Raw genomic sequence first — 26177 nt, 5'->3', positions numbered from 1 at the left:
TACCGGAATCAATTTATCTTACATCTTTCTCACCTGCCTACTTAGGTATATCTCAGGAGTCAAGTCTCACACACAGACCAGAATTATTATTTTGTCCTTAGTATGCCTACCTAGTGAGAATTCGGCTAAAGTTTATGTGAAAAATAAGTGTTTCTTATCTCAATTTCCGCCCCTTGCACGACCTCTTAACACAAAGAGGCGCAAACGCTCGAGGGCACAAAGCGGCTGCGTTATCAAGTCAGTATATAACCGGCGCGTCGATGCGCGCGCGCACACTCGCTTCGCTCTTTCTCACGCTGCACGATCGATTTCCCGCCCCTTTGTCATTTCCCCCGGCGCGCGAGTTTTCACCGCGCGAGTGAGGTTAGTGTGTGATTTTCATAATATTCCGACAATTATTATTTATTTTGTGAACAAACTGGAGCGTAGCTTTTCCAGTTTGTATTGTGTTGTGTTTGCAGTCCATTGTGCATGTACATTTAATTATTCTGCAAGTCAGCTGTGAATTTGCGTATTTTATTATTTAATTATTTTCTTGTAACTTAACTATTGATACCTATTATTAAAAAAAAAAAATTGTATCTATCCTTATCTGTTTTTATTTGGAATTGCACAGGTAAGAGTGTAATATTATATTACGGGCGTAGATTCAAATCTGAATTCTAAATATTAGTAAACTCGTCGCTGTATTGATAATTATAACACTGTAGCTGTGTCTAGGGATTCTACGTCCTTACCTTCATCTTGTCCGGAAAGAGAACGTTAGTAGTCTACCTAATATTTCAGTACTTAGGCATCTCAAATTCTAATAGAATTTCACAAGATTATTTTTACAGTCCCTTCCCGGGAATTTGAGAATTCCGTAGATACTGTGAAAAAAAACCGAAAATAATAAGTATGAACCTATTATGGCTCTTAGCGAATACTTTTGACATACTATCTAATATTTCCCTTTCTTCTATGAGAGTAAGTTTTTAAATTAGTGCTAAGAGTTGGTAGGTATGAATCCTAGGCAAGGTTTAAATCAGGCGAAAAATGAATTCTCATATGCCCCCAGCTCGGATTGAACCCGGGACTTTTGAGTTTTGACATTGACAGCACTCAACATTGAACCGGGGAGGCGTCAAAGACCGGGGAGATGCGTAATATTATTCGGCGCGCAAGAACCAAAAATTTCGCTCATTTATTATTTCAATTATGCAGTTACAAATCTGATTTAATATTATCGATATACCTATAGCTTATTCAATTAAAAATAATTTTAGGTACCTACATATTCGGTTGCTATGTAAGGTTGTTATGGATCTAGATCACCTACCTGAAATTTCGGGGGTTATCTGCAAGCGTAAATTTTACAAAACAAATTCTATATCTACGCTCTCATTTCATCTTTCAAAAATTGGGCTTTACAATGCCACAAATAAATTCAGAAATATAAAATTAGATAGTGATTATTTTTTTAAATTCAGAACAAATATACCTAGGTAGGCAGATCAAAGATACCTAAATTCTTTTTCCCTTTACATCAAGGAGTTCAAAGCTTATTTAGGAGGAGTAAATGAGTACGATAAAAATCACCTTGGTGGTACAGTAGAGACTTTACTATCCGGACCTCAGTAATCCGGATTCGAGATTATCCGGATCGCCAACCGACCAATTATGACAATTACCAAATATTTTAAACTAAATTAAAGATGATTAAGATTGCAATATTTTCACAATTAAAGAAAATATGTAATGTAAGTAGACACATAATATGTACCTACGTACGAAAATGTATCTTTATTCTTTTAATAAACATTGATTTTTTTGATAGGTTCGATTTGTATTTGTTGTTTTGAATAAAGACCTAATATTATGCGTTAATACTAGGTGCATAATTATGTATAAAAATTGCCTTTCTTCATACATTTAATTATACGGATTTTCGACTATCCGAATGCCTTATAACAGCAATTAGTCCGGTTAATCGAGTCTCTACTGTATTAGATTGGACCCCACGTTTTTTCGAATTAGGTACGTTAGCCCTTGAACCATAGAGTGGCCTTCAAATTGTTGGTTTGAATGGTTGGCGCATGGTTGGCGATTATCTATTGGTAGGTAGGTAACTACTTACTTACATACTTAGTATTTATTTATATTTTTTCGGGGAAGTTAAGTCACTTTTCAATTACATAAATTAAAATATGTGCGGAATGTTTTTTTATTGTTATTAGCATTCCGTAGCATTAAAAGTAGATCACGCAATAATATCAATTTTATGAAATTAATCAAAGGACTAAATATTAAAATGTTATCTTACGGATAAATGAATAACTGATAAACACGTGTTTGTTGCCAATTGCATGTATAATACGTACCTACCTACTTATTTAAATAAGTTTGCAACTGCCACACTTTCAGAAAACGCGCGGTCGCTCATCAAAATGTGTTTTTTATTTTGTTTTTGTATGGTATTTCACATAATAGACAATCATAGTATTTATGGGACTGGGTAGGTATCTTACGGGAATGACGTCTCTTAAAAAATAAAGATTAAAAAAATATTTAGGTTGAAGCCGCAAAGTAGTTAAATGCTAATTGGCCCCGATATGGGCCACCTTTACTGAAATGCTTGTACCTAATTAGAAAAATTAAACTTGAAATCCGCTCGGCGAAAATATAAATCCTTATCATTAGGGATGTATGATTATGAGAATCTCTGCACATAATTTAGCTCACTAGGCCCAAAGATTTGGTCTTGGACTTAATGAGTCAGTCAGTTCATTGTTTTAAATATAAAACGTGTTGATTTACGATAAAAGAGGTCATAATTTACAATTAAGTGGTAATTACATACCTACTTTTGCTTATGTAGGTAGGTACCTATGTAAAGTTTTCTAAACTAAAAATAACTTACCTACTTATCATACTATTATTATGTAGGCACTCTAATAATAATTTCTCTTGTTAATTTAAAAATACCCGGATAGAATTGGTACAGAGTTAGCTTACATCCCGGGGACGGACATAGGCTGATTTTTATCCCGGAAATTCAAAGAGCTCTCGTGGGATTCTTAAAGGCCCATTCGTTGAACTGATTCATATGAAAGGTACAGAGTTAGCTTACATCCTGGGGACGAACATAGGCTGATTTTTATCCCGAAAAAGCAAAGAGTTCTCACGGGATTTTTAAAAACCACGTGGACGAAGTCGCGGGCATCGTCTACTTAAAAATAAATTTACTTTTAATATGGGTATCTTCAAGTCAAGAGTGAGTATCCAACTTCTAGGCAAGCGCGCTCCATCTTAGACTGCTTGGCTGCTAGCAGGTTTATTTGCAGCCAAGCGCTACTCTGTAAAATAAAGAAAATAAAAAAAAAATGTCTTGTTACAGGCACAGTAAGGAAAGATGACTTCCAGTGACTTTAGAATTGAAAGAAATGTGGAGTTGTCAGAAGAGACGAAGGCTATAGCCGAAAAGGAACTACGCGAAACTCCGGAAAGAGTTCGAGAGGCTTTAGAAAGGCTTAAAGAACTTCTTAAGGAAAACAATGATTTATATTTTGGTGAAGACGAAGAACTACTTACAATATTTCTGCGCCCTTGTAAATGGTATCCGGAGAGCGCTGTGGCATTGGTAAGCACTTAATTGATTTATTTTTCCTTGAAGCACTACAACCTACATAAATACGTACTTAAACGGATTAATTGTAGCCAGTAGACAATTTTGTCTTTAATTAGGAACGAAAAAAAATTCAAAAAAATAAAATACCTAAATACTTATAAATTTTAGGTTTGAGAAGTGTGTTCAAAATGAAGGCAGTGTTTTGCAAGCGAGTACTTAGTGAGTACCCAGTACCCACCCAATGTTCTCTTTGCGCAACTCACAAAGAATAATGATGGTACAGTTTGAGCAATAGCTTAGTTACGAGCGGTTAACGACTCGTGGTTCACTTCCTAAACATTCCTTATCTTTTAATACGGTTGTTGTATGACATAATAATATCTCACTTGAACTTGGTAGGCCTAAACACCTATTTAAATTTTTACTTTGTTACTTATTGTATGTGGATCTAGGGTGAATAAAGAGTGGGTATTGATACCTATTATCTACACACCAATTCAATCCGTAGTTGGTCAGCGTGGTGGACTTTGACCTAAACCCTTCTTATTCTGATAGGAAACCCTCATGAGTAGCGGGTTAGGTGATGGGTTGAGAACTGGAAATAAGATAATGATGTTGAACATAAAGTTTTGTTCTATGAATCACTAAGTAATCTTTGTACCTAGATATATCGATGTCCTGGAATATGTTGCAAAAAGCTACTATCTGCAGGGTCAAAGGCGTCATAGTTCCTAAGTAAGATCGAAATCTGTAGCTCTTAGCCAACAGGTTACCGGTCATTGGGTTGCTTTAACGGTTATCGTAATAATTACGTAACTGGTTACCTACTAAATAAAGCGTTACTTTTACTATTAGTGACTTGAATACAGGTGATGGATATGAAACATTTTGCATCTTTACAACAACACAGTCTATACAACAGTATATCTGTTTAAAAATTATAGTGGCTACCTAGTTCTAAGCCTATAGTTTTAATAGGGGATGAAATTTATCATAGGTAGGTACCTAATAGGGGGAAAAGCTGTGATAGCTCCACTCCCGGTGGTCTGGGGTTCGATCCCTGATAACGCACCTCTAACTTTTCAGAGTTATGAGCACTATATAATAACTTGTAAACTTTAACGGTGAGAAAAACTGTATGCCTGAGAGTTCTCCATAATATTCTCAAAGGTATGATAAATTTGCCAATCCGCACTTGGCCAGAAGGGGGGGACGGGACCATGACCCGACCATGCTCATTCTGAGAGAAAACCCATGTTCAGTAGTGAGGCGATGGATGGGTTGATGGATGGAGTAGGGAAAAAAATGCTTAGATACCTACCTACTTCTGTATTTTGGTTTTTATTAAAAAGCTATTAATTTATTCAGTCTTAGAGTAGGTAATAAATCATGTGCAAGGACGTCCGACATGCAGATTATATGTATTTTTCAACGATGTTTAGAAAGTTGGGGCTTTCATACTTTCTTGTATATTATGGGATACGACAGAGACCCGATTAAGCTAAGTCGGACGTAAATTTCTCTCCAGGCAGTGGAAACATAATTTATTATAGCACTTAGCTTACATAAAGTTAATTTAAAATGCATAAAACGTGCATTTAAAGGTCGTTAACCAGTACAAATATTAGTTGCGATCAGTTGCGATTGTTTATCCTTATCAAATACATGACATAAAGATGACACTGTATTTCGTTGTAGTTAGGTGGATTGCAAACAGTACCTACTTTATTAAACACATTATATTAATAAACGGTGCATTATTATTAAACAGTATGTATAAGTATTATTGCAACTCTTCAATAAATATTATGTAGGTAGGTAAGTTACCGACTTCAAAAAGGAGAACGTTTTCAATCCAACGCGTATTTTTGACGATGCTATCTAGTTAGTATCTACTCTATCTGTCAAATCTAATCTTTATTTAAAAATATGTGTGGTCAGGTCCTATGGTCGTGATCTGATGAAGATCTTTGGAGATGAAGGACGGAACTTCTCAACGGACATGCAAATCACTCGCGATCTTTATCTTTATCTACTTACTATCTCAAGAGGGGTTTATTCATAGTATGCTCCAAATAAACGTAGTTGGCTCTTATTTGTATATGAACCCTCATACATGTCCGATGTCTTTCACAGGACGTCGGGTATCTTTCCCCATCGTAAAAAATAAAATAAAAGTTAACAAAAAGAAAGATAGAGGTAATATGCGCTATGATGGCCCGGCGCTATCGGCGTGCTTTTACGTGCTAACTAGACAAGTGGAAAACAATTACAATGTTTATTACATAACAAAGCGCTAGATACATAGTTTTATGGTAATGCACAATAGAATATTATGTAGTACAATTAAACTAGGTACTAGCTATATAGGTATCATAAGAGGATATAATGTCGATTACACGAGACTTTATTACAAGATACAGACACTCGAGTGCATTATCTTTATCTTTTCCTGACACGTTTTGTTTATATTTAAACCGATCTAATTGCAAAACTTTATGCAGATATACTGGCGTGCATAGGGTTCAAAGTCAGGGCAATCAATAGATATGTATAGGTAGATAGGTATAGGTACTTATTTTCAGCTGAGATATAATGAAACTTGATTATTGAACTATTCCAACTAAGGTAAGCAGTGTTTTATGTGTCTATGATCTTTACGTGACTGATTTCAAAGGTCATTTTTATATTATATTTACCAGTATCCTGTGAACTTTGAATATGAAGTAATCTAATGTTATTCAGATAGGAAGATATAGGTAGGTATGTAGGTACATCTGTATATTGTTCAATGAGCAGACAATAATTTTCCATTTAATTAATAAATAAATACTATAACAGCTAATCTAATTCAATATATCGTAGTCGGCGCTTGTAATTCTATAGATGAGGTATAATTAGATAGATAGGTATTAAATTAAATTAAATATAACTAAGTATCGTTACTTTTAGCTTCTTCTAGCTTTTCAAAGCCCATCCGCTTAATCGATTTTGACAAAATTCGGTACAGGCATAACTTAGGTAGGTGCCTCCCGAGGATGGACATTAATTAAGTATTTTTGTATCTCGAATTTAGTATTTCTGTTAACGAAAACGAAAACTTAGTTTGGAAACGACATAAGTACTTACATGGTGCTTATTTGTGCAGTTTAAATAAATAGTAGGTAGGTATTTTATATCTTGTTACTAAACTTTTCGCTCTAATAAACTTATCTCACAAAGTGTTATTTTTAAAGTAGGTAGGTAAGTACCTACCTGCCTACTTAAAAATTACAATCCCAAAACTCTTGCTCAATAAAGACGGAGAATGAAATACCTACCTACCTAAGTGAAAATTATATAACTATTTTTAAAATGTATACATAAGTAATAAATATATCAATTGCTGCATGATAAATTTCATCACTTGAGAATGGCTCGACCGAATTGGTTGTTTTTTTTTTGTTTGTCCCAACTTTGTATTGACAATAATTAGGAGGACAAACAAAAATTTTCTTTCATACAAACTTTGTCGGACTCAGGACAAAGTATGAAAGAAAATTTTCGGAAAATCCTTAGTCGCAAATTGCACCCGTGCGAAGCCGGGGCTCGGCGCTATTCTTCTTCAAAATATAAAAGGAAAGCTGACTGACTGACTGACTGTCTGACTGATCCATCAACACACAGCTGAGACTACTGGACGGATCGGGCTGAAAGGCATGCAAAGCTATAATGGCGTAAGACATCCGCTAAGAAAAGATTTTAGAAAATGCAACCCCTTAGAGGGTTTGAAAATTGTGTAGTCTACGCGGATGAAGTCGCGGGCATAAGCTAAAGTTACATAAAATAATGTTACAACCTTAGAGAGGGGCACTAAGCGTCATTTAAGTTAGGAAAAATAGACATAGGCTAATGGAACAATGTCAAAGGGCACTGCATATCAGCGCCTGATAACACTATCCACATCGCTCTATGACATCAATGAATATAAATATCCACACATTATATCGTACTTACATGATTCCATTCGAGTAAAACATCAAGGTATTCAGAATTTTAAATTTTGATCAAACATCAGGCAAAACAAGTAGCAAATGCAAGTAGCAATGCAAGTAGCATTAGTAGCAAATCTACATACCAGGTGTTTAAATAGAAATAGAAAGATTTTTTTTATTAAATAAACTTTTAACTGAAGTACTAACTACTTTCGAATCGTCGAAACTAAAAATATATGCATAATCTATCTACGGTTTGGAACGCTCTCCCTTCCGTGAAGAACCAGCAAGACACCCTGCGGTTGCTCTTTTAAAAAAAGCTAGTGTCAACTGATAAGTAGGTACGTTAAATCTGTATATTATTCATATCTTTTGAAAAACTTTTAAATTATAATAATTCGGAAATAAGGCTACCTTTTCATCAGGTGCAAAGGACTGATTGAATCGCTTTCACAGTACCTAATCCTAATCCCATTATAGTACATAAGTATACAATACATCCTTCCCTTTCACACCTGGAAAACTTATTTATAGCAATAGTAAGATCTGTAGGTAGCTAACTAAAAAAAAATTTATGGCTGGACCCGAGACCACTGGGATTTCAGAAGTTATCGATAGTTCAGCAAATAAAATCAGATACGAGAATCAACTGCAAAACCAATTTCACAATAAGAAGAGACAAAGACTTCTTGAATTATGATATAATTTATAACGTCTATAAACGAGGTATTACGAAAGTAAAACAATTAGAATCTACTGTACATATACTTACTGTGTCTGTAAAATATAAATAATGATGTGTTTAATAAACTGCGTTTGAGTCACTCGGAAGATTTGCAATACTCGGCGGGCGGCGTCGATCGGCGCTCTAAGCCGTTGCTTGGTGAAAATCATTTCAAGGCTTTTCTGCACAATTATAAAAGTTTCTCATAAGTATGTACCATGTTATATTTAAAAAAATAGTGTAATGCGAGTCGGACCTCGTCCTTTTTGGGCTCCGTACATATTATGAACAACAAGTATAAAATATTTCATACACCCAATATTCCGAGCTCAACAAACCGTGTTATTTTAAAAATATTGTAAGTGAAAGGAGAACCAGATTACCAGACTGATTGACATACAAAATGAAGCGCAAACCGATATGCCTAGAAGCTTGAGTTTTTGCTTTGCTTTTCTCCATAACGTAGCTGATCACCTCTAAGAAACTTGAAAGGATAGGTATCAGAAATTCCAGCCAAAGTTAGGGCCGGGTCAGCTGGAAGGCTAAGGGCCAATTTCACCGACCAAACTAAACGCGATTAGTTCACGCTAAACTCAGTTTACGCACATAACTGAGTTTAGGGTCTTAGTTTGCATTTCACCGACGTCAATTAAATGCAGTTAAAGCTAAACGCGGTATAAATTCTAAACGCCCAATTTTCTACGTTTAGCTTAAGTAGTTGGCATTAGAAACACACATGTAAAGGCGATTTGTTCCGCCTTCCGCCATCATTTCTCGATTTACTTACACCCTCGAAATCCTCTGAAGGATTAGCCCCGTACTCGTAGGCAACCGATAAAGGCCCCTAGCAATAAAGTAGGTAATACTTCGTCCCCAATTGCCAATATGTAATAATAATGTTAGCTAAAGATAACAAGCAATTAAGGCATCTCGACAAATAAATACGATTAGTTTAGTTGTTGCACTTTGTACACGTTTAATGTTATCGTTGTTTATCGTTCGTTGATAGTAGTTGACCGAGGTTTGTCTGATAACCGAGATCCGGTATCCGGACGTATGTGTACCTATTATGTATCTTTGTTTCGTTCTTGATTAATTTCATGGATTTTCGGTAAGAACCCGTATCGAAAATCAATGAATCCTAATTATATTAGGTATAGTAGGTGTAACAAGAATAAGAATATAAAGAAGATAAATAAGAAGTCCAATCTGAAGTTGCAACATGGTGGTTGGTCCAGATCATAGATTAAGTATGGATTTCATTTCAATCGTCCCTCGGACATAAATAGTAGATACTTATTTCAATTTTATTTATGTAGAGCTATCTACAGATATTAAAGCATGTTTCGTTTTGATTTAGTGTTACGTGTTACGTTAGAACGGGTTAGCAAGATAGCCTTATTAAAATATAATAGGAGACACATTATAATTAATGTCTAATTTCATCATTGTATTTGGACATAACCGAGATTGATGGCAAAATTCAACTCATGTCGGCCTTTGTTGTAGTACTTACTATGAATATGTATTAGTTAAACAATTCGGTTTTGATAATACGTAAGGTTTCGTGAGTAAGGTGGTACTGAGTAATACCTAGTAATGCACATATCCACTGTAAATGGCCTTGATACTGTGCTCTCTATTGCAATCTCTTGAAGACTGAGATGCATTTATTGTATTTGAGCCAGGTATAAATTAAGACCGTGGCACGTGGCACCCGAGGTGACAAAGGAGATGTTGGTACCAAATCGGGCTAGATCTTGTACACTTCCATCACAAGTGTAAATTAAAAATTTATTACACCCCCAACAAGTGAAGGTTACAGTAACTAGAAAAGAGCTGATAACTTTCAAACGGCTGAACCAATTTTCTTGGATTATATCTAAGAACACTCTCGATCAAGCCACCTTTGAAACAAAAAAAACTAAATTAAAATCGGTACATTAGTTTAGGAGCTACGATGCCACAGACAGATACACAGACACACGTCGAACTTATAACACCTCTCTTTTTGGGTCGGAGGTTAAAAAAAACTGAGAAATAGCGGGAAAAATACAAATAATAATTATGTAGTTCAAACTTCGAATGTATTAGTGATGCAAAAATATAGTTTCATCGATTTCATACTGATTTAAAGAGATTTGAAGCCTTTATAAATTAAGTAAATTCTGGTTTTGCACCAGCAAATAAAGCTATTTGAAAGAAAATGTTTCGATTAATTACTGTTGTACTCGCATAATAATAATATCTTCGCTATTCTTGAGTATTTGTACATGCCCTAGCCAAAGGCCCAACATTCTTAAAATATCTCCTCGGGGACATAACATTTGCCCGTTGATAATAATAATACTAATTATCGAGACTTCGTAAATGACAGATTTATTCTAAGGCTCATATTATCACGTTTTTAACTTGAAAATGTACTCCTAGATCTCAGGTAGGTAACACTAGGTTTGGGACACGAAACGTGCTCGCTACTCGCAGTTTATTCGCAATCAGTCGTTAACCTGTCCGTTGGGCAACAACACTATTCGCTACACAGCTCTGCCTTTTTAGTACGGCAATCGTAACAATTATAAAACCGTGTTGAATATGGTCAAGGTTAATTCGTATTCATTTTCGCATTTGGATGACCTCCTTGGCGCAGTGGTGAGCATTGTGGTCTTATTAGTTGGAGGTCCCGGGTTCGATTCCTTAGAGGGGCTATTTGGAAATATACAATTCCTAATTTATTTGGTTTAGTCTGGTGGGGGGCTTCGGCTGTGGGTAGTTACCACCCTTCCGGAAAAGGCGTGCCACTAAGCGAGTTAGCGTTCTGGTACGATGGCGTAGAAATCATCAATGGGTCTGATGAAATTGCCATAATGCCCTTCCAGGTTAAGCCCGTTTTCATCTAAGTCTGCATAATCATCCCTTATACCAGGTGAAATCGCAGTCAAGGTATAGGAATTTAAAAAAAAAATACTGACTTATATAACGTCAAGATAATTTATTATTATCGTCAATTTGTTTGTTCACTCAATCATCATTTGTTCATTCAATAAGATTATGTACTAACATGCAAATGCATAGCTGACTGAAAATGTTGAAAATTACGTAGAAATAATGCTATTTACATAAATGGCTTCAATTTTTATTGTTTACTTATCGTTCTTTGTGCGTACAATAAATTACTCACCGAGTCACCGGTAGGCAGTTTTCATTATTTCTCAGTTTCCATATCATCGAAAGTAACAAGGAAATGAGGGGCATTATGTGTTTTGCCTGCAAATGTAAGCTGTTCATTTATTATGATAACAGCATCATTGCGTGGTTCTGTATGAATTGATAATAATGTTTAATGTAATAATATTTTTGTTATTGAAACGACGACGAAGTTTACTACATTATCAGAAAAAAAAAAACAATAGGCTAAGCTATCTTTGTTTTAAAGCGACTATTGTATTTAAGAATTATTTCTCCATCATAGTACTGTCTGCTCTGTGTATCCTTCTACATAATTAGATAACAATTTTGTAATACGTACTGCTTAGGACTTCAATTAAAGAAGGTTGATAGCGATCGTTCTTAATATTATAGCAATCATTTTAAGTAGACACGCAAAAAATAAAAGGTTTATGTTGAAGGTCTAATTCTCGGTGTATCTGATTCTAAAGACGGTTAAGTATTTTTGTGAGTTCTTGAGGTGTAAAAAATTTAGGGACTAGCTACTTATAGGAATATCCGCTCCCATTCCATGCTGCTTCTGAGCGATGCGCAACATCTGATAAATTACTCATAATATATGATTATTTATCAGAATTATGTTGACCTTTTTTAGGGTTCCGTATCTCAAAAAGCAAAAGGAACCCTTACAGAATCACTTCGTTGTCTGTCTGTCTGTCTGTCGTGTCTGTTAAGAAAAGGGAATCAAACCCTATAGGGTACGTCCCATTCACCTAGAATCATAAAATTTTGCAGGTAGCTGTCTTTTATAGCAAAAGTAAAGGAAAAATCTGAAAACTGTGAATTTGTGATTACATCACAAAAAAAAATCAATATGAGGTTACCAAAAATACTGATCCTGGTAAAGAGATCGCGTTATGTAGGATTTTACATACTAAAACCGCTCAATGTCCAACCTAAGCGCATATTGGAAAACCCCGAGATTTAAACGAACACATCAGTGCTTTCCTTGCGCGACGCTCATTGTGCTCGCCCCGGAGAAAATAGCTCCCTGTCTACGTCGCTATGATGTATGCCAGCTTGTACCACAGCAAACTACCATTTTCCTAAGATCGCATTCGAGATGGTAAAGTGAACGGCTGGAGTCCCCACTCGCAAATTCATGTTTTGATCTAAAAGATGCAACGGTTTTGAGGCAAATTAGATACTTGCAAAGAATTACAGATAAAGCTGATTATCTAAACAGGATTGATTTTGTGTGAAAATACAATAGAAAATTGTTTGTTTTTAGATGCGGCGGGTGGCAGAGTTCAAACGCGACAATGCCTGTCTTCTGGACGGCCTGCTACCGGAACATGAGAAAGAAGCCTTCCTTGAACACAAAGTTGTGAACGTCTTGAAAGGCCGTGACGATAAGGGCCGAAGAGTGTTGATTGTTAGTGTTGGAGGTAAGTAAAATTCACGCCATCTACTTACTCATAATAAAGTTTAAAATTTTGTGACCATTCCCAATGTAGCAAGTAGGTATGTAGCAACTCTTATTTATGAGACTTTTGCTTATTTAACAGTTTATTGAACTCGGATCCAATTGTCACAAAACTTATCAGGCGCCATAGCTAGGCACAAAAATTGCTAACTGTGCATTTAAGTCAGTAATAATATACCTACCTACCACAATTTTATCAATTTCTATTTGCTTGCAAATTCATTTCATAAAAAGCAGGCTATGAATCTGTTACTATTATAAAATCTGTCTTAGTGTATTCATAAAATTAAAAATTAATTATTAAATCATTACTTTATTAAAAAAAAAATCTAAACATGCACTAATATTTTGCCTAGGTACGTCACATTACCGTAGGGATCATAATATTCTTAACATCAAGTTGTCCCCTTGAATAAAGACATGGGCCAAGATAGTGGTATATTGTACCTATGTCAATAAAATTATTAGGTTGGTCCTCATATTAATTGTATGCAGTTTAGCAGTGTTCTTAAATCTGCATAATACAATGATACGATGACAATAATCCACTTGGATAAAAACGGATATTGTTTCGCATGGTATATAAATACTTACCTAATAGGTAAATAGTATCACACAGTCGTAACAGGACTCTGTTTGAAAACATTAACAGAAACAAGAGCAACATTAATATAAACTATAAATATGACTTAATAAATTCCACAAAGAACCATTTCATTTCTAATAGTAAGTAATAAACTTACCAGTTACCACGTATTTAAGAGACCATTTGGTTTATCAATTTAAATGTCACTTATCTATTTTGTCGGTTGCTCTAATAAACATAATGTAAGGATCAGTTCGATAGTGTAGTCCTTTGTATTAAATCTTAGACTACAGTGATTAATAATTTTATTAATACTTCAACCCACTATTGTAGAAACTTTAAATTGATTAAAATGGATTTGTGCGAGTTTGTATCTTCTATGCTGCTTACATTTATTTAGACAAGTACAGACATAAATGTACACAGATTTCACAGTAGGTACATACGATATGCCAAACACCGTAATACTAGTCCAATAACATCCTAGTCACTATCGATCATAGTTTTCTATAGGGTGTTATAGCTAGGGATCTAAATTTAACTTCCTGGTTTAGATCTCATAGCTTTCTTAAGATCATCGTAATTTTTGAAATTCTGAACTGGAGTGAGGTGTCCAAATTATATTTTTCTTAGGAGATTTTACAACATTGTAGATACATTTAAATGGACGTACATATTATTATCAAAAATAATTCATTTTACTTATTCATTTTCTTCTTAGGTACGTGGGACCCGAAAAAAGTGACCGCAGACCAGCTGTTTAAAATGTTCTATTTGATTCACGAAGCAGCCATGTTGGAGCCAGAGTCGCAAGTGCGGGGGACTGTCGTTCTCATGGACTTCCATAATATGGGCTGGAGTCAGGTACCTACCTAATTTTATTTTTCATTCTTTCGATTACCTAATCTGCTAACAGACTTACCTATACGGTGCGATCCACATAGCATTTTTTCAGTTAGGTATATATTTATACGTACCTACTATCTGTCTGTACCTAGTTGTCTATTTACAGTTAGAATTTGATAGTTGCACCTAACTACTTGTTTATTTTGAAAAAAATATTATTGGAAAACATCTATAAAATTAAAAAGATTGTTTTTCCTATTGCTTGATCTTGCATATGCTAGACTATCTAGTATGCATCTAGTATGCATATTGCATAGTCTAGTCTAGTCTTGCGGGACAAGGGTCTCAATGTAGGGACTTCCACACGCCGCAGCGCGCGTTCTTGTGGCGCACATATCCAGCGGCAACGGCTCCCTGCAACTCGTTTGATTGTTTGTCGTCAGTCTACCTGAGGTGTTCTGTGGTCTACCTATTATTATAAGTTGCGAACTATTATTCTGGAAACTATTTAGTTCAATACTAATCTTTTAATATCTTATTCTTTATGTTGAAAACAGTCTTCATCATCGTTTTAATTTATCGTTCATCAATCTAGACGCAGGTATTATCTCAGCACTTTCACTGCGCGTGCGCATAACGCAAGCTGATTGCTAAATAGCTGTATGCATAATACATGTATGTGTATGTCTTTGCTAATGTGCGCCAATGTGTTCTTTGTTTTATTTTGACCTAAATACAATAAAAGCAATTTTTTAATTTGATGACCACTGAGACTATCTACCAGAGACTTACTCTACTATAAAGATATTATAATATTTTATACTAGATGACGCCCGCAACTTCGTACGCGTGAATTTAGTTTTTTAACAATACCGAAGGAACTCTTTGATTTTCCGGGATAAGTAGTAGCCTATCTCCGTCTCCAGGATGCAACCTATTTCTGTACCAACTTTCGTCAAAAACAGTTAAACAGATGGGTCGTGCAAAGCTAGCAGACAGACAGACTGTTATATTTATAATATTAAGTAGGTATGGATTCTGTGCCTCTACGCAAAGTATTTATTTTTATGACAGAATTATTATAGGCTTCTGAGTCTTACCGGTCTTACCGTGAGTTTCCACCAAAAAACATTAAATATGTAAGTATGTGAATGTTTGACAGGATCGTCGTATGTAGGTACCGAATCTCATAAATAGGTACTGATAGTTGAATTTCAAATTGAAAATTCTTTGACAGATTTCAAGATTTTGTTGAAATGTCAAAGAAGTTGCTCTTCAACTACCTAGGTGTAGCTATACGACAATGCAAACGTCGCGTAGTTCGATAAGTTGATAGAAGACAGAGTTTTAACCATGTATTTAGGTAGGTAGGTATGTGAATGTTTCGTCACTGCAAACTCACGGTTATACAGAAAAGATTTATGTGTGTTTCTGGCAATAAAACAAAATGAGTGTCGTCAAAGAACGACTTTTCTTCCGTTTAAGGCATTCTTTTGTTAAAAAATCGACGCCCTTTGGTTTGTTATTGTATGATTCACTCATTCTTGACAAAGTGTGTGGTGTTAGGCAGTTAGCAAAGTACAAAATTACATATAAGTAGGCATGTTTAGTACACATATGTAGATATTTTGAGGACAACAAAGATAATATGGATAATACAAAGAGCATTACTCCATTGTCTCTTTATCGTTTTGTTTTGTTAGACTTACAAAATACTTGTAGGTATGCTGAAGATTTATTTCCAAAAAGGGCACGTAGACAGACTACTAAAACTTCTTTGTTAGAATAATTCGAATGCAACATAGGGGTTAGTACCATATTATATACTGCTATTACTAAGTAGGTATATACTAAAAGCTTTGATTTTAAACAAGAAACGTAGCTACTAGCCACCCCAATAAAAGTTATTGAATCTCACAAAATGATGTTTAGATTTAAAAATAAACTTTTTTACAAAGGGTTACGGAATGCGTTGAAATCATTTGAAATGTTACATTAAATATGTAGAGCTCCTACATCTTTACACTAGTATTTATTTAATTTCAATCATCAAGATATTATACCTAATTATGCAATAAACTCTGAGCGGAAGGGTACACTTTGATTTTCATTTAATCTCATGTGTTTGTAAAAATATAAAAAATAAAACAAAATATTCCTATTATTTTTATACATTATTTTTATACGTCTCATTAAAATAGTCTCATTGGAGTACTTTTGGTCGTAAACCAAAATATCTAAACTGAAATAAGAGTTGCGCAAATAAAATGCTACTACTTATAGCTACTTATCTGCCATTTTTTTAAAAGGATTGCAATAGATACTTTTAGATTTGACATTAATTTATGAATATAAAATTACTGAATTAATGAATAAATAATAATGGTTATGATAATATTACAATATTCTTAATTAGCTCTTACCCGCAACTTCGTCCACTTGACCTGCAGACAGTTAAATAATAAAATTAATTAAAGAGTTGGAGAGTGACATAGGCTAGGTATAGACAGAGAGAGCCAGCTCGTTCCAGACCTTCGTTATTTTATAAACCACTACTTTTATCCCGGAAAATGAATGGATTCCCACGATATTTTAAATACCTAAATCCATGCGGACGATGCATGCCGGCATCAGCTAGGTACAGCTAGTAATAAATTAAAATTGCGTACATGAAGTCTCCAAACAGGATCTGATATAGAATAACCTTGACTTATCTACAAGTAGGTAAGTATGTACTATTCCTACCGCAATAATGATTAATAAAAATTATAGATTACACGTCTTATCATTAAACATTCAGGTATTTAGTAATCTCAACTTAGTATAACACGAATGTAATAAATTAATAAAAATCAATAGATTTCTGACGAAATAATATATTGAGCAAGTCTATAATAATAATAAACAGTAGGTAGGTAGGTACATACGCTCAAATTTACTCACTAGTAGTAATAAATAATATAATAATACGCTCTAATTCTTGAAATTATTCTTATTTTATTAGTCTCTACAATAAAAATGAATTTTATTCATAGTTGCTATAAATCCCGTGGGAACTTATTTATCACAGATAAAATGTAACAATTAAAAGTATCTATCTATCGATATAAGTCTACTTTTTACAGATCTAAATTATTTTGACGATTCAAAAGCACTTGTAAAAGCTTACTTGAATAAACATATAAATATTCTACATATTTTATTTATTTTCGAAAATGGGCCGTGAAAAGGTATCAAACAGACGCCATTACGCATTTATAATATTAGTAGCATGTTTATATAATTTAAATGATGTTTTGTCAATAGTAATTTATCGTATAATACCTATTTTCATTTTGATTCGTTATTGTGAAGCATGTAACTAGATAAATGAAAGACGGAGACTTGGGAACCTGGGACACTGGGGTCTTCAGTTGTCCCTACTGTCTTTTAAAAATTGAAATATTAATAATTGTTATTAGAGAATACTGCATAATATACATAATATATATAATATGCATAATATATATAAGGGCATCTAATAATATAGATATTATTAGATGCCCTTGGATTTAATACTTTTAATTAGTGCATGTTAAATCATTTACACTACGACACACGAGCCTAATGAAGCAATTTTAACATCGGCTCACGTACTCCCTGCCATTGTTCCTGAGCACTGTAATGCAGCTGTAACACTTTATCATTAAACAGATATAAACTTTTTTTACTTCCTTGTCTTCGATGATCTCTTGTTAGAACTTGGGCAGATCAGAAAAGGTTATATTGGCTTAAGTGGGCGAAATTGGCTACAATGGTTCAGAGTGTCAATCTACAGGAAAATGCCGCACAAGGCTTTGCCTCATGGGCCATCACGTCCGAGGCTATATGAAAATTGTGTATTCTGGAGACGTGGAGCCGTTAACGATCTTATTTATCTTGTGATCGTTAGGATAAAGGGTTTTCCATTCGAATAATCCATACTTAATATTATAAATGCGAAAGTGCGTCTGTCTGTCTGTTATCTTTTTATTCCCCATTCACTTAAACAATTTTGACGAAAGATAAGTATCTATAGAGAAGGCTTGCATCCCGTAGACATAGACTGCTTTATACCGGAAATCAAAGAGGTCTTCAACCTGATTTAATAAATCAGGTAAATACGGCGCGATTGAAGAACAAACCAACAAACAACTTCCGCATTTATATTATGGGTAGTGATTTTTATCAGAAATATTTTTTTTAAAGATATTCGGTAATTTATTTTGTCAGCAGAGACTTAAAACAGATACCTCAAATATTTTGCATCTTTATTGATTGGGATAGGTAATAACAGTCAATCTAGAATAGAATGACCTTAAAAGGTTTCTTTGTACCTTCAAACCACAAACCTGTATGTTGCGGTTATCTACTAAGAATAATTTTAGTATTTGTAGATTTAAATGCAAGAAAATGATAACAAATATGTATTAATTGGAAGAGTATTAAAATAGTAGCAAGTAGTAAAAGAAAGATGCCGCTGAAATAAAGGTGTACAAATCTTTTTGTACCTAGCTAATTTTAAACAGGATAAATTAATTAAGTATCATTAAGTACCTTCTTATTAAAATTATTCAAGTGTAAGATGATATTTTATGAAAAATTTTGTTTTAGTCTACCTATTTAGGTTGAACTAAAATCAATATTTTAGTCAAACTTCCGTTCATTACTTATTAGGTATGCGAAGGAAATGAGATTTCCTTGTGCGAAGTAAGGACATTGAAAAAACATACGACGCAAACCGATATTAGGTAGGTACCTATTTGACAGTTGACTGACTTACTACTTAAGATAACTTAAGGTAATATTAGTCAACTAAAAACTTACTAAAGATGTAAAGCTACAAGTGTAAATTAAAAATTTATAACACCCCCGACGATCCAAAGTATTTGTGTTTTCCAAAACATCATTTTCAAATTAATAATTCTGTATTTAGGCAACGTCCATCTTGACAGCTTGACATTTGTCTATTGACATAATATTATGAACCTAACGGTTATCTAACCTTCTTTTCTACAAGAAAACTAGAAAAGTGCTGATAACTCTTAAACGGCTGAACCAATTTTTTTAGATTATAGCTAAGAACACTCTCGATCAAGCCACCTTTCAAACAAAAAAAACTAAATTAAAATCGGTTCATTCGTTTAGGCGCTACGATGCCACAGACAGATACACAGATACACAGATACACAGATACACAGACACACAGACACACAGATACACAGATACACAGATACACAGACACACAGATACACACGTCAAACTTATAACACCCCTCTTTTTGGGTCGGGGGTTAAAAATAGCTTTTTCTTAAAGTATTATTATAAGTAGGTAACTACAGACTTACGAGAACTTACTTAGTTTTTGCGCCAGTTAAATATTACTTAAATATGTGAAATAAAGAACGTTCACATTCTTTACTGAAATGATATGATGCAAAAAATAAAATCAATATCAAAATCGCTATATGCGGCTCAGATTGCGGTCATTTCTTAGTACTCGTACGTATCACAATATAATATCTATATCAAAATCTTGGATAGGACTTCGTCTGTGTTGGTGTTAGCTGGCGGGCGTGCTCTGCCTTTTTGGAGTGTTTTTTTTGTTAAAACTGACTGGAAAACGCTCTAAGGGGGTGCCGTGCGTATGTCGGCGAGCGCCGGCACAGACGGGGTCCATACTTGTATAGTTTAGCTAACTTGTTACAAATAACTACAAACTTGACATTGGCTAATCATTGTAAAAGCCAGACGAGAGAGAAAAAAAAAAAATCTTAGATACCTAGGTAATGACGTTCGTTAATTTTGTTTGCAGACGATGGGTCTCACACCAGCTTTTTCTAAGCGCCTGCTGACTTTCATACAAGATGCTTTGCCTCTTCGGTTGAAAGAGGTACACTTTGTTAAGGAGCCTATGATCTTCAACGTCGTTTGGAAAATGTTCAAGCCTTTAATTAGAGAAAAGCTAAAAACTAGAGTAAGTGCCTATTATTATGCCTGTACCTGTCGATTGGAAATTTTATCTAGGGGTTGGGGTAGCGAGTTTCAAAATTTAATCTTTATTTGTGTGCTTGGAGTTATTGTATACGTAAATAATTGTCATCATAACCCTAACTAACACAAGTTGGAAATTTTTTTGGTCGTAAGTAAAACGTTCGAGGAATAGAATTTTCAAATTTAAAAAAAAATTAAAAATTACTTACTTAAGTAATTAATTGTCTACATCGCTTTCGACTTTCTATAACGATCATGTAAACAAAGTAAAAGGTACAAAAATCCCAAAAATTAAATTTAAACATTTAAAATTCGACCCTTAGAAAAACTCATAAAAATATTAGGTCTCTCTACTTGGAGTAAAATTGGTGAATTATATTACTGTCTCTCTTGCAGATATATTTCCATGGCTCCAAGATGGCGTCTCTCCATAAGCATATCCTCCCGACGCACCTACCAAGCGACTATGGTGGCGAGCTGGATGCTATCGACTACTCCTCAGCTGACTGGTACCCCGTTATCAACGAGGTACTACCACACATCCAGAACTGGAACTCCTATGGGTTTATCAAAAAGACGTAAAATCTACATGATTGTTATCAGAACTATCGGGACATAATTTTTTCATGTTTAAAATACACGTAAAAATTAGTCTTGGCATGTAAAACTAAGTACTAGGTAGTTAGATGTTTGCCATATAAATGAAAGTGCGTTATTTGGGGTAGGTTAGAGAAGTTGGCTATATTTTTGGGCTTATTCTGTTTTTGTTACAACAAACAAACAACAAAGTTAAAGAATTTTACCTACGTAAATATTACTGAAGTAATAATTAGGTATATTTACTTTTTAAATATGTGTATTGTGTAAGTAAGTATTTGTTAGTAAGATTTGTCATTTTTCAATTTTGCTTGCTATTGTAAGGTTATTTTTAAAAATTGATTTGAGTTGTCAAAAATAATATAAAATTATTAATTTATCTAATGCAGGTAGTTTGATAAAATCGATATTTCGCTCATTCGATGTCATACAATCTGTTACTAGGAGGCCGACAAGATTGAACTTGCATAAATACGGGTGTTTTGAAGGTTTTAGTTCAGTCTCCTTCCGAGATTCGGGGCGATATCGCATATTTTCGGTATTTGGGTTGTGAACTGAATAATTAGATGTTGTGATAGCAATCACGCTCTAATTAAATTATTTATTTTGGCATTAGTTTGTTTAGATTAAAACTCTCGGATAACCTTACACATTAAACTTGTGTTTTTTGTGTTGGTTTTGGAGAGAACATTCCAATAATTCGATAAAAATAATTAAATAATACCTGCTTTTCTGAGTGACGCCAATACTATTATAAAGTTCTCAGTTTTTTCATGGGGACTTTAAAAGCAAACCTTCTGCAAAATAACATAATGAATTCGTTATGGTTAAGCAACGACATCTTATTTCAAAGAACGATCATAAATAAATATATTTTTATAAGTAGATATACTATAAAATAATAACAAAGGGTCAAGAATGAATATTGAATGATTATTATGATTGTGAAAATATACATAGGTACAAACTGTTATCATTTAGATTTTATTTAGGAATCGATAATAATATCAATGGAGATTTTATATATACGTATTTTTGTTAGAAACATGTTACAATTTAGAAAGCATTTTAACATTAGGTAAAGTACGTGTACGTGTGATGTTAAAGTCAAGTTATTATAACAGCAATTATGATCAACAAAAATTCATATTGTTTGCGAATCAGCATTGTATCGAGAGTGAATGATGAGAATAAATAGGTGTCGTTTATTTTTAACTTGTACCTAACGTCCAATTGCACCAAAATTACTAGTAATGTTCAAATTAGAATAAGATATAATATTTTGATATAAGAAATCGGTGTAATTTTAATAAAATATATTTTGTGCCTTAAAATGATAACTTAGATGGTAATTTATCATAAGTTGTACCTAGCAAACATAGCGTAGTAGGTATATGGAGCCAATTTGGAGCGGTGTTAGCCTAGTACCAAGTTAAGACTTCTACCTCTTATTCGAGGGTTCAGCGTTGGCACGTTCCTACAATAAGTAATTAAATATTGCTTTCTTTAACAGTGAAGGAAAACGTCGTGAGATAACCACGTGCCCAAGTTCTTCATAATTTTATCAAAGGTGTGTGAAGTCTGCATTCGGCAATGGGTTAAACCTTTTTTTAAGAGAGGAAGCCCTTGTTCTGTAGTGGGCCGGTGGCGATGAATTGAGATGTATAATACTTTAAATTGCTGAGAGTGTTTCGGATGTTTGTTCTATGCATACCTATAGATGAGCGAATTTCATGACATTTTTATAACAATCCATTTCTCTTGAAGTTTTCATAAAGGATGGAAGCGTTGAGTGCGCAGACGGTTATTATTTTAATTTATACTCCATACCTGTTATTGTAAACTTCTTGTAACCTGTAAATGCTTATTTTCAGGGGTCTTTCTAGATATTATAAACTTTATTGTAGGCTGTGAGTGAAAACAATAACTTTCCATTCCATTTTAAGCTTCATAGAATCATGACTATAATATAGTTTTGCTTTTGTTTTGTTTTTTGAAAAATATTATAGTCATTATGTTTATATTATGTGTCAAGTTAAATTAAAACATTCAAAATTTGTTTTATTCTAAATAAATATATTGTTCATAATTGCGGTTGTAGGTAGGTAGGCATAAAATGAGTGAATGATTCATGTGTACTTTTTATTTAGTAAATAAATATAAATTATTGAATATATTTCTAGAAATAAACTAAAAGTTGGAGCCAAAGTTTTTGTTAAGATTAATAATTGTGACATAACATAGATAAAATGAGTTAAAACCAAAATAATCGGCAAACATTCCATCGAAAAACTTTTGTAATAGGTACCTGCTTATTGCTCAATTAAAGTAACTACATAGGTACTTACCTATTATGTAGAAGTTAAGTTTTGTGAACATTTTTGTATCCGTAAAATATAATATAATTGACAGATCTTTGCGTTTTATTTAAAACCTTAGAAATAACAATAATATGTTTTGAGATAAATATAGACACGTAGGTATCTAATATCACAGAATAAACTAGCACTAGCAGTTTATTTTAGTAATCATTAATGCTATCGACCTGAATGGTGTAATTTGAACTGGGTAATGCTTGTCGAACATTAGATTAGGTACCTATTGCAAACGAAAGAATATTTGAAAATAAAATAGATTTTAATTTTCACTGTAAAAGGTGAAAAAATTGTACAGTGGGGTAGGTAGCTACTATGTGGGATATCACAATATGAAAGGGCTTCATTTGCAAATCAAAATACATTTTCCAGTTTTTAATTTTGAAAAGAATTTAAATTTTACGGCCTCTTAATTTAAAGTGCGAAAAATCTGAAATTATTGACGTTGATAGAAGTTTATTTCAATTTTACTTACAAGATAATAAAAGGAAGTGTTTACCTAGCGAAGTTTTTTAGATTTTATCAACAAACCATTACAAATCAAGTTTATTTTTGCGGTCCTAAATAAAAGGCTTTGTTTTGAGACGGTAGATTGAATGAATGATAATAACAAAATAACTTTTTATGTTCAAACTACGGAAGCCTCAGCTGACGAGTCTGACTCGCTCTTGGCCGGGCTTTGTTATAGGTAATTATTTTCATTTATTTATTTATCTCATTGCTGTCATGTTAACTTTTTAGTTAACTTAAAGCTAAATAAGTATAGGTACATGACGCCCTGTCAGGGCATCGCAATTTACAATATATTACATTTATTATACACGTGCCTGTAAGTTCTCTAAAGGCAAATTGATCGATAGATGCTTTACAATACACATTTTTTTGAAGTTTTGCTTTGTGGGTTCAATATTTATTCTCATTTTCCCTCATAGAGAAAAAGCGTGCGAGGACCATACTTTCGTTATTTTATAAAATCTGAAACTTCTGAAAGTTTATCTGCGCATTGTCCCCAACACAGCGAGGAACGATCAGTGACTGAAGTTTGGATCATCGTGATTCGTGGCTTTGACACATAACAGGTAACAAACTACAAAGGTGTTTAAAATTATTCGTCAAAGTAGTAAGTTTTTTTTTATATTTTCGTCGGAATAAGAGTAGGTATTAGAAATCACGACGTGCATTGCCAAAAACTGTGTCATGGCAACCCCCTGCCAGACACATTTACAGTCTTATTCATAAAAATCCCTTAATATAGGTTTAAAACGTTCATTAGCTAAAATGCTCAGTAGGCCTATTAAACGTTTCATAACTTTCTTTATTCATAAAGGTTCAATAAACCTCTCACAACTAAATTCTCGCTATAGGCTAGTTTCGCTTTGTTATGTTGTCGTTCTGATGAATTCATAGACAAAATTGCAAAAAAACTGGGCTCTACACAGAAAAGTGACACAGGTGTGACATTTGTTTTCGAATTTCGGTCAATTGTCTGAGTTCTGGAGGATAGTTAGGTATTATCGTTCGGAGTTTTGTTCCGCTTTATTTAATTATAAAAATGGAAACAGGAAGGAATTTAGAAATTAGCGTTAGATTTTATTATACTATTTAAAAAAAAAAGATGTATTAGGTAAAAGTATGTATTAGAATTTAGATACAGTACCTGGACATTCATGGAATAAAATCCTTTTTTTTAAATTGAAAATATTACAATAAAACTTAAAGCTAGCCTTATCTAATTACTATACAAATCATGCCCGTGTGGAATGGTGCCAAGAATACTGGCTGCATTTCCACGCTTGACAGCCAGGCTGATCCGTTGCGCAAAAAATGAGCCAGCCCTTTTTTTTACCCAAATCCTTCTCGGTTTATGTAGTTAGGTACTGAGCTGCATCACCGCCATATTTCTTACGTTAGAAGAAATCACATACCTATGTAAAAGAATGATTACATGAAAAGAAACTTCGAAATTAGGTAGAAACTTTTAGGTACCTACTTCACGACGTCCGTCCCTAGCATCTTATAGCAATTAAAACTTGCAACTCTAGTTAATTACCACAGCCTCTCGAATCCAGAATAAATAACGTACAAATAATAATGACAATGCAATGGCACTAGAATCAACCAAAACAAAATAACCTCACTTCCAAACAAATTATCAGCTGTTAAGACAAGACGGCGGCCATCTTGTTCTTTAATAAGGGTTTATAGTAGGGTTCAGCCTGTTATAAGTTATGGAGCCGTTATTGAACACTTTTAGCACTATTGAACGTTTATGAATCATGTTTTTGAGAACTTTGCTTATAACAAGCTAATAAAGCTTCTACAAATTTTTATGAATAAGACTGTTAAACTTTTACAATATATTAAAGCTTAAGTGATGTCTGGCAATGTTCCATGTTCCCTCTTAGACTGCATCATTACTTACTTACCAGTAAGTAATGATGCAGATACCAGGTTCTCACTTGGTAGTAAGTGATGGTGATTGGATGGATGTAAGGATATTTTAATGTTTGTTGCTCCTTCGAGCTACAATTACTGAACCTAAACCTATCTCCTTGCAGATTCTTGAAATAGGTAATCCTGTGCCTATAAGAGACTGTTAATCAAACATAAAAATTCGTGGTGTAATTTTGTTTGAAATGGTGGTTTTCTCTATAAGTAAGGTATTAAGGATGCCATGCCATGCCATGTCAGGAAGATCATGCCATGATAGTGGAACAATCTTACGCGGCTACTGGCATGCGCTCTGTTGACAGTTTACTAACAGTCGTGCGCGCGCTTCGTAAAGTTTCGATCGCGCACAAAAATC

At 33.9% G+C, this 26177-nt stretch overlaps 1 protein-coding gene across 3 annotated transcripts; it reads left to right on the top strand.

The window, feature by feature from the left end:
* Positions 1-232: 232 nt before the first annotated feature.
* Positions 233-21009, top strand: LOC123869200 (retinaldehyde-binding protein 1). Of its 3 annotated transcripts, none has more exons than XM_045912016.1 (6): positions 233-363; positions 3377-3619; positions 12762-12918; positions 14264-14406; positions 20221-20382; positions 20796-21009. In XM_045912016.1, exons 2-6 carry the CDS (start codon positions 3392-3394, stop codon positions 20979-20981), a joined length of 876 nt encoding a protein of 291 aa, XP_045767972.1. In that variant the 5' UTR covers positions 233-363; positions 3377-3391; the 3' UTR covers positions 20982-21009. The 3 variants fall into 3 exon arrangements, with proteins under 3 accessions (XP_045767972.1, XP_045767989.1, XP_045767982.1); XM_045912033.1 differs by lacking the exon at positions 233-363 and adding an exon at positions 410-511; XM_045912026.1 differs by lacking the exon at positions 233-363 and adding an exon at positions 594-616.
* Positions 21010-26177: the final 5168 nt, after the last annotated feature.

The sequence above is a fragment of the Maniola jurtina genome, chromosome 1 (genome assembly GCF_905333055.1).
Source record: "Maniola jurtina chromosome 1, ilManJurt1.1, whole genome shotgun sequence".
Classification (NCBI taxonomy): Eukaryota; Metazoa; Arthropoda; class Insecta; order Lepidoptera; family Nymphalidae; genus Maniola; species Maniola jurtina.
The sequence above is the reverse complement of the archived record's forward strand: the minus strand, read 5'-3'. Positions and strand labels throughout refer to the sequence as shown.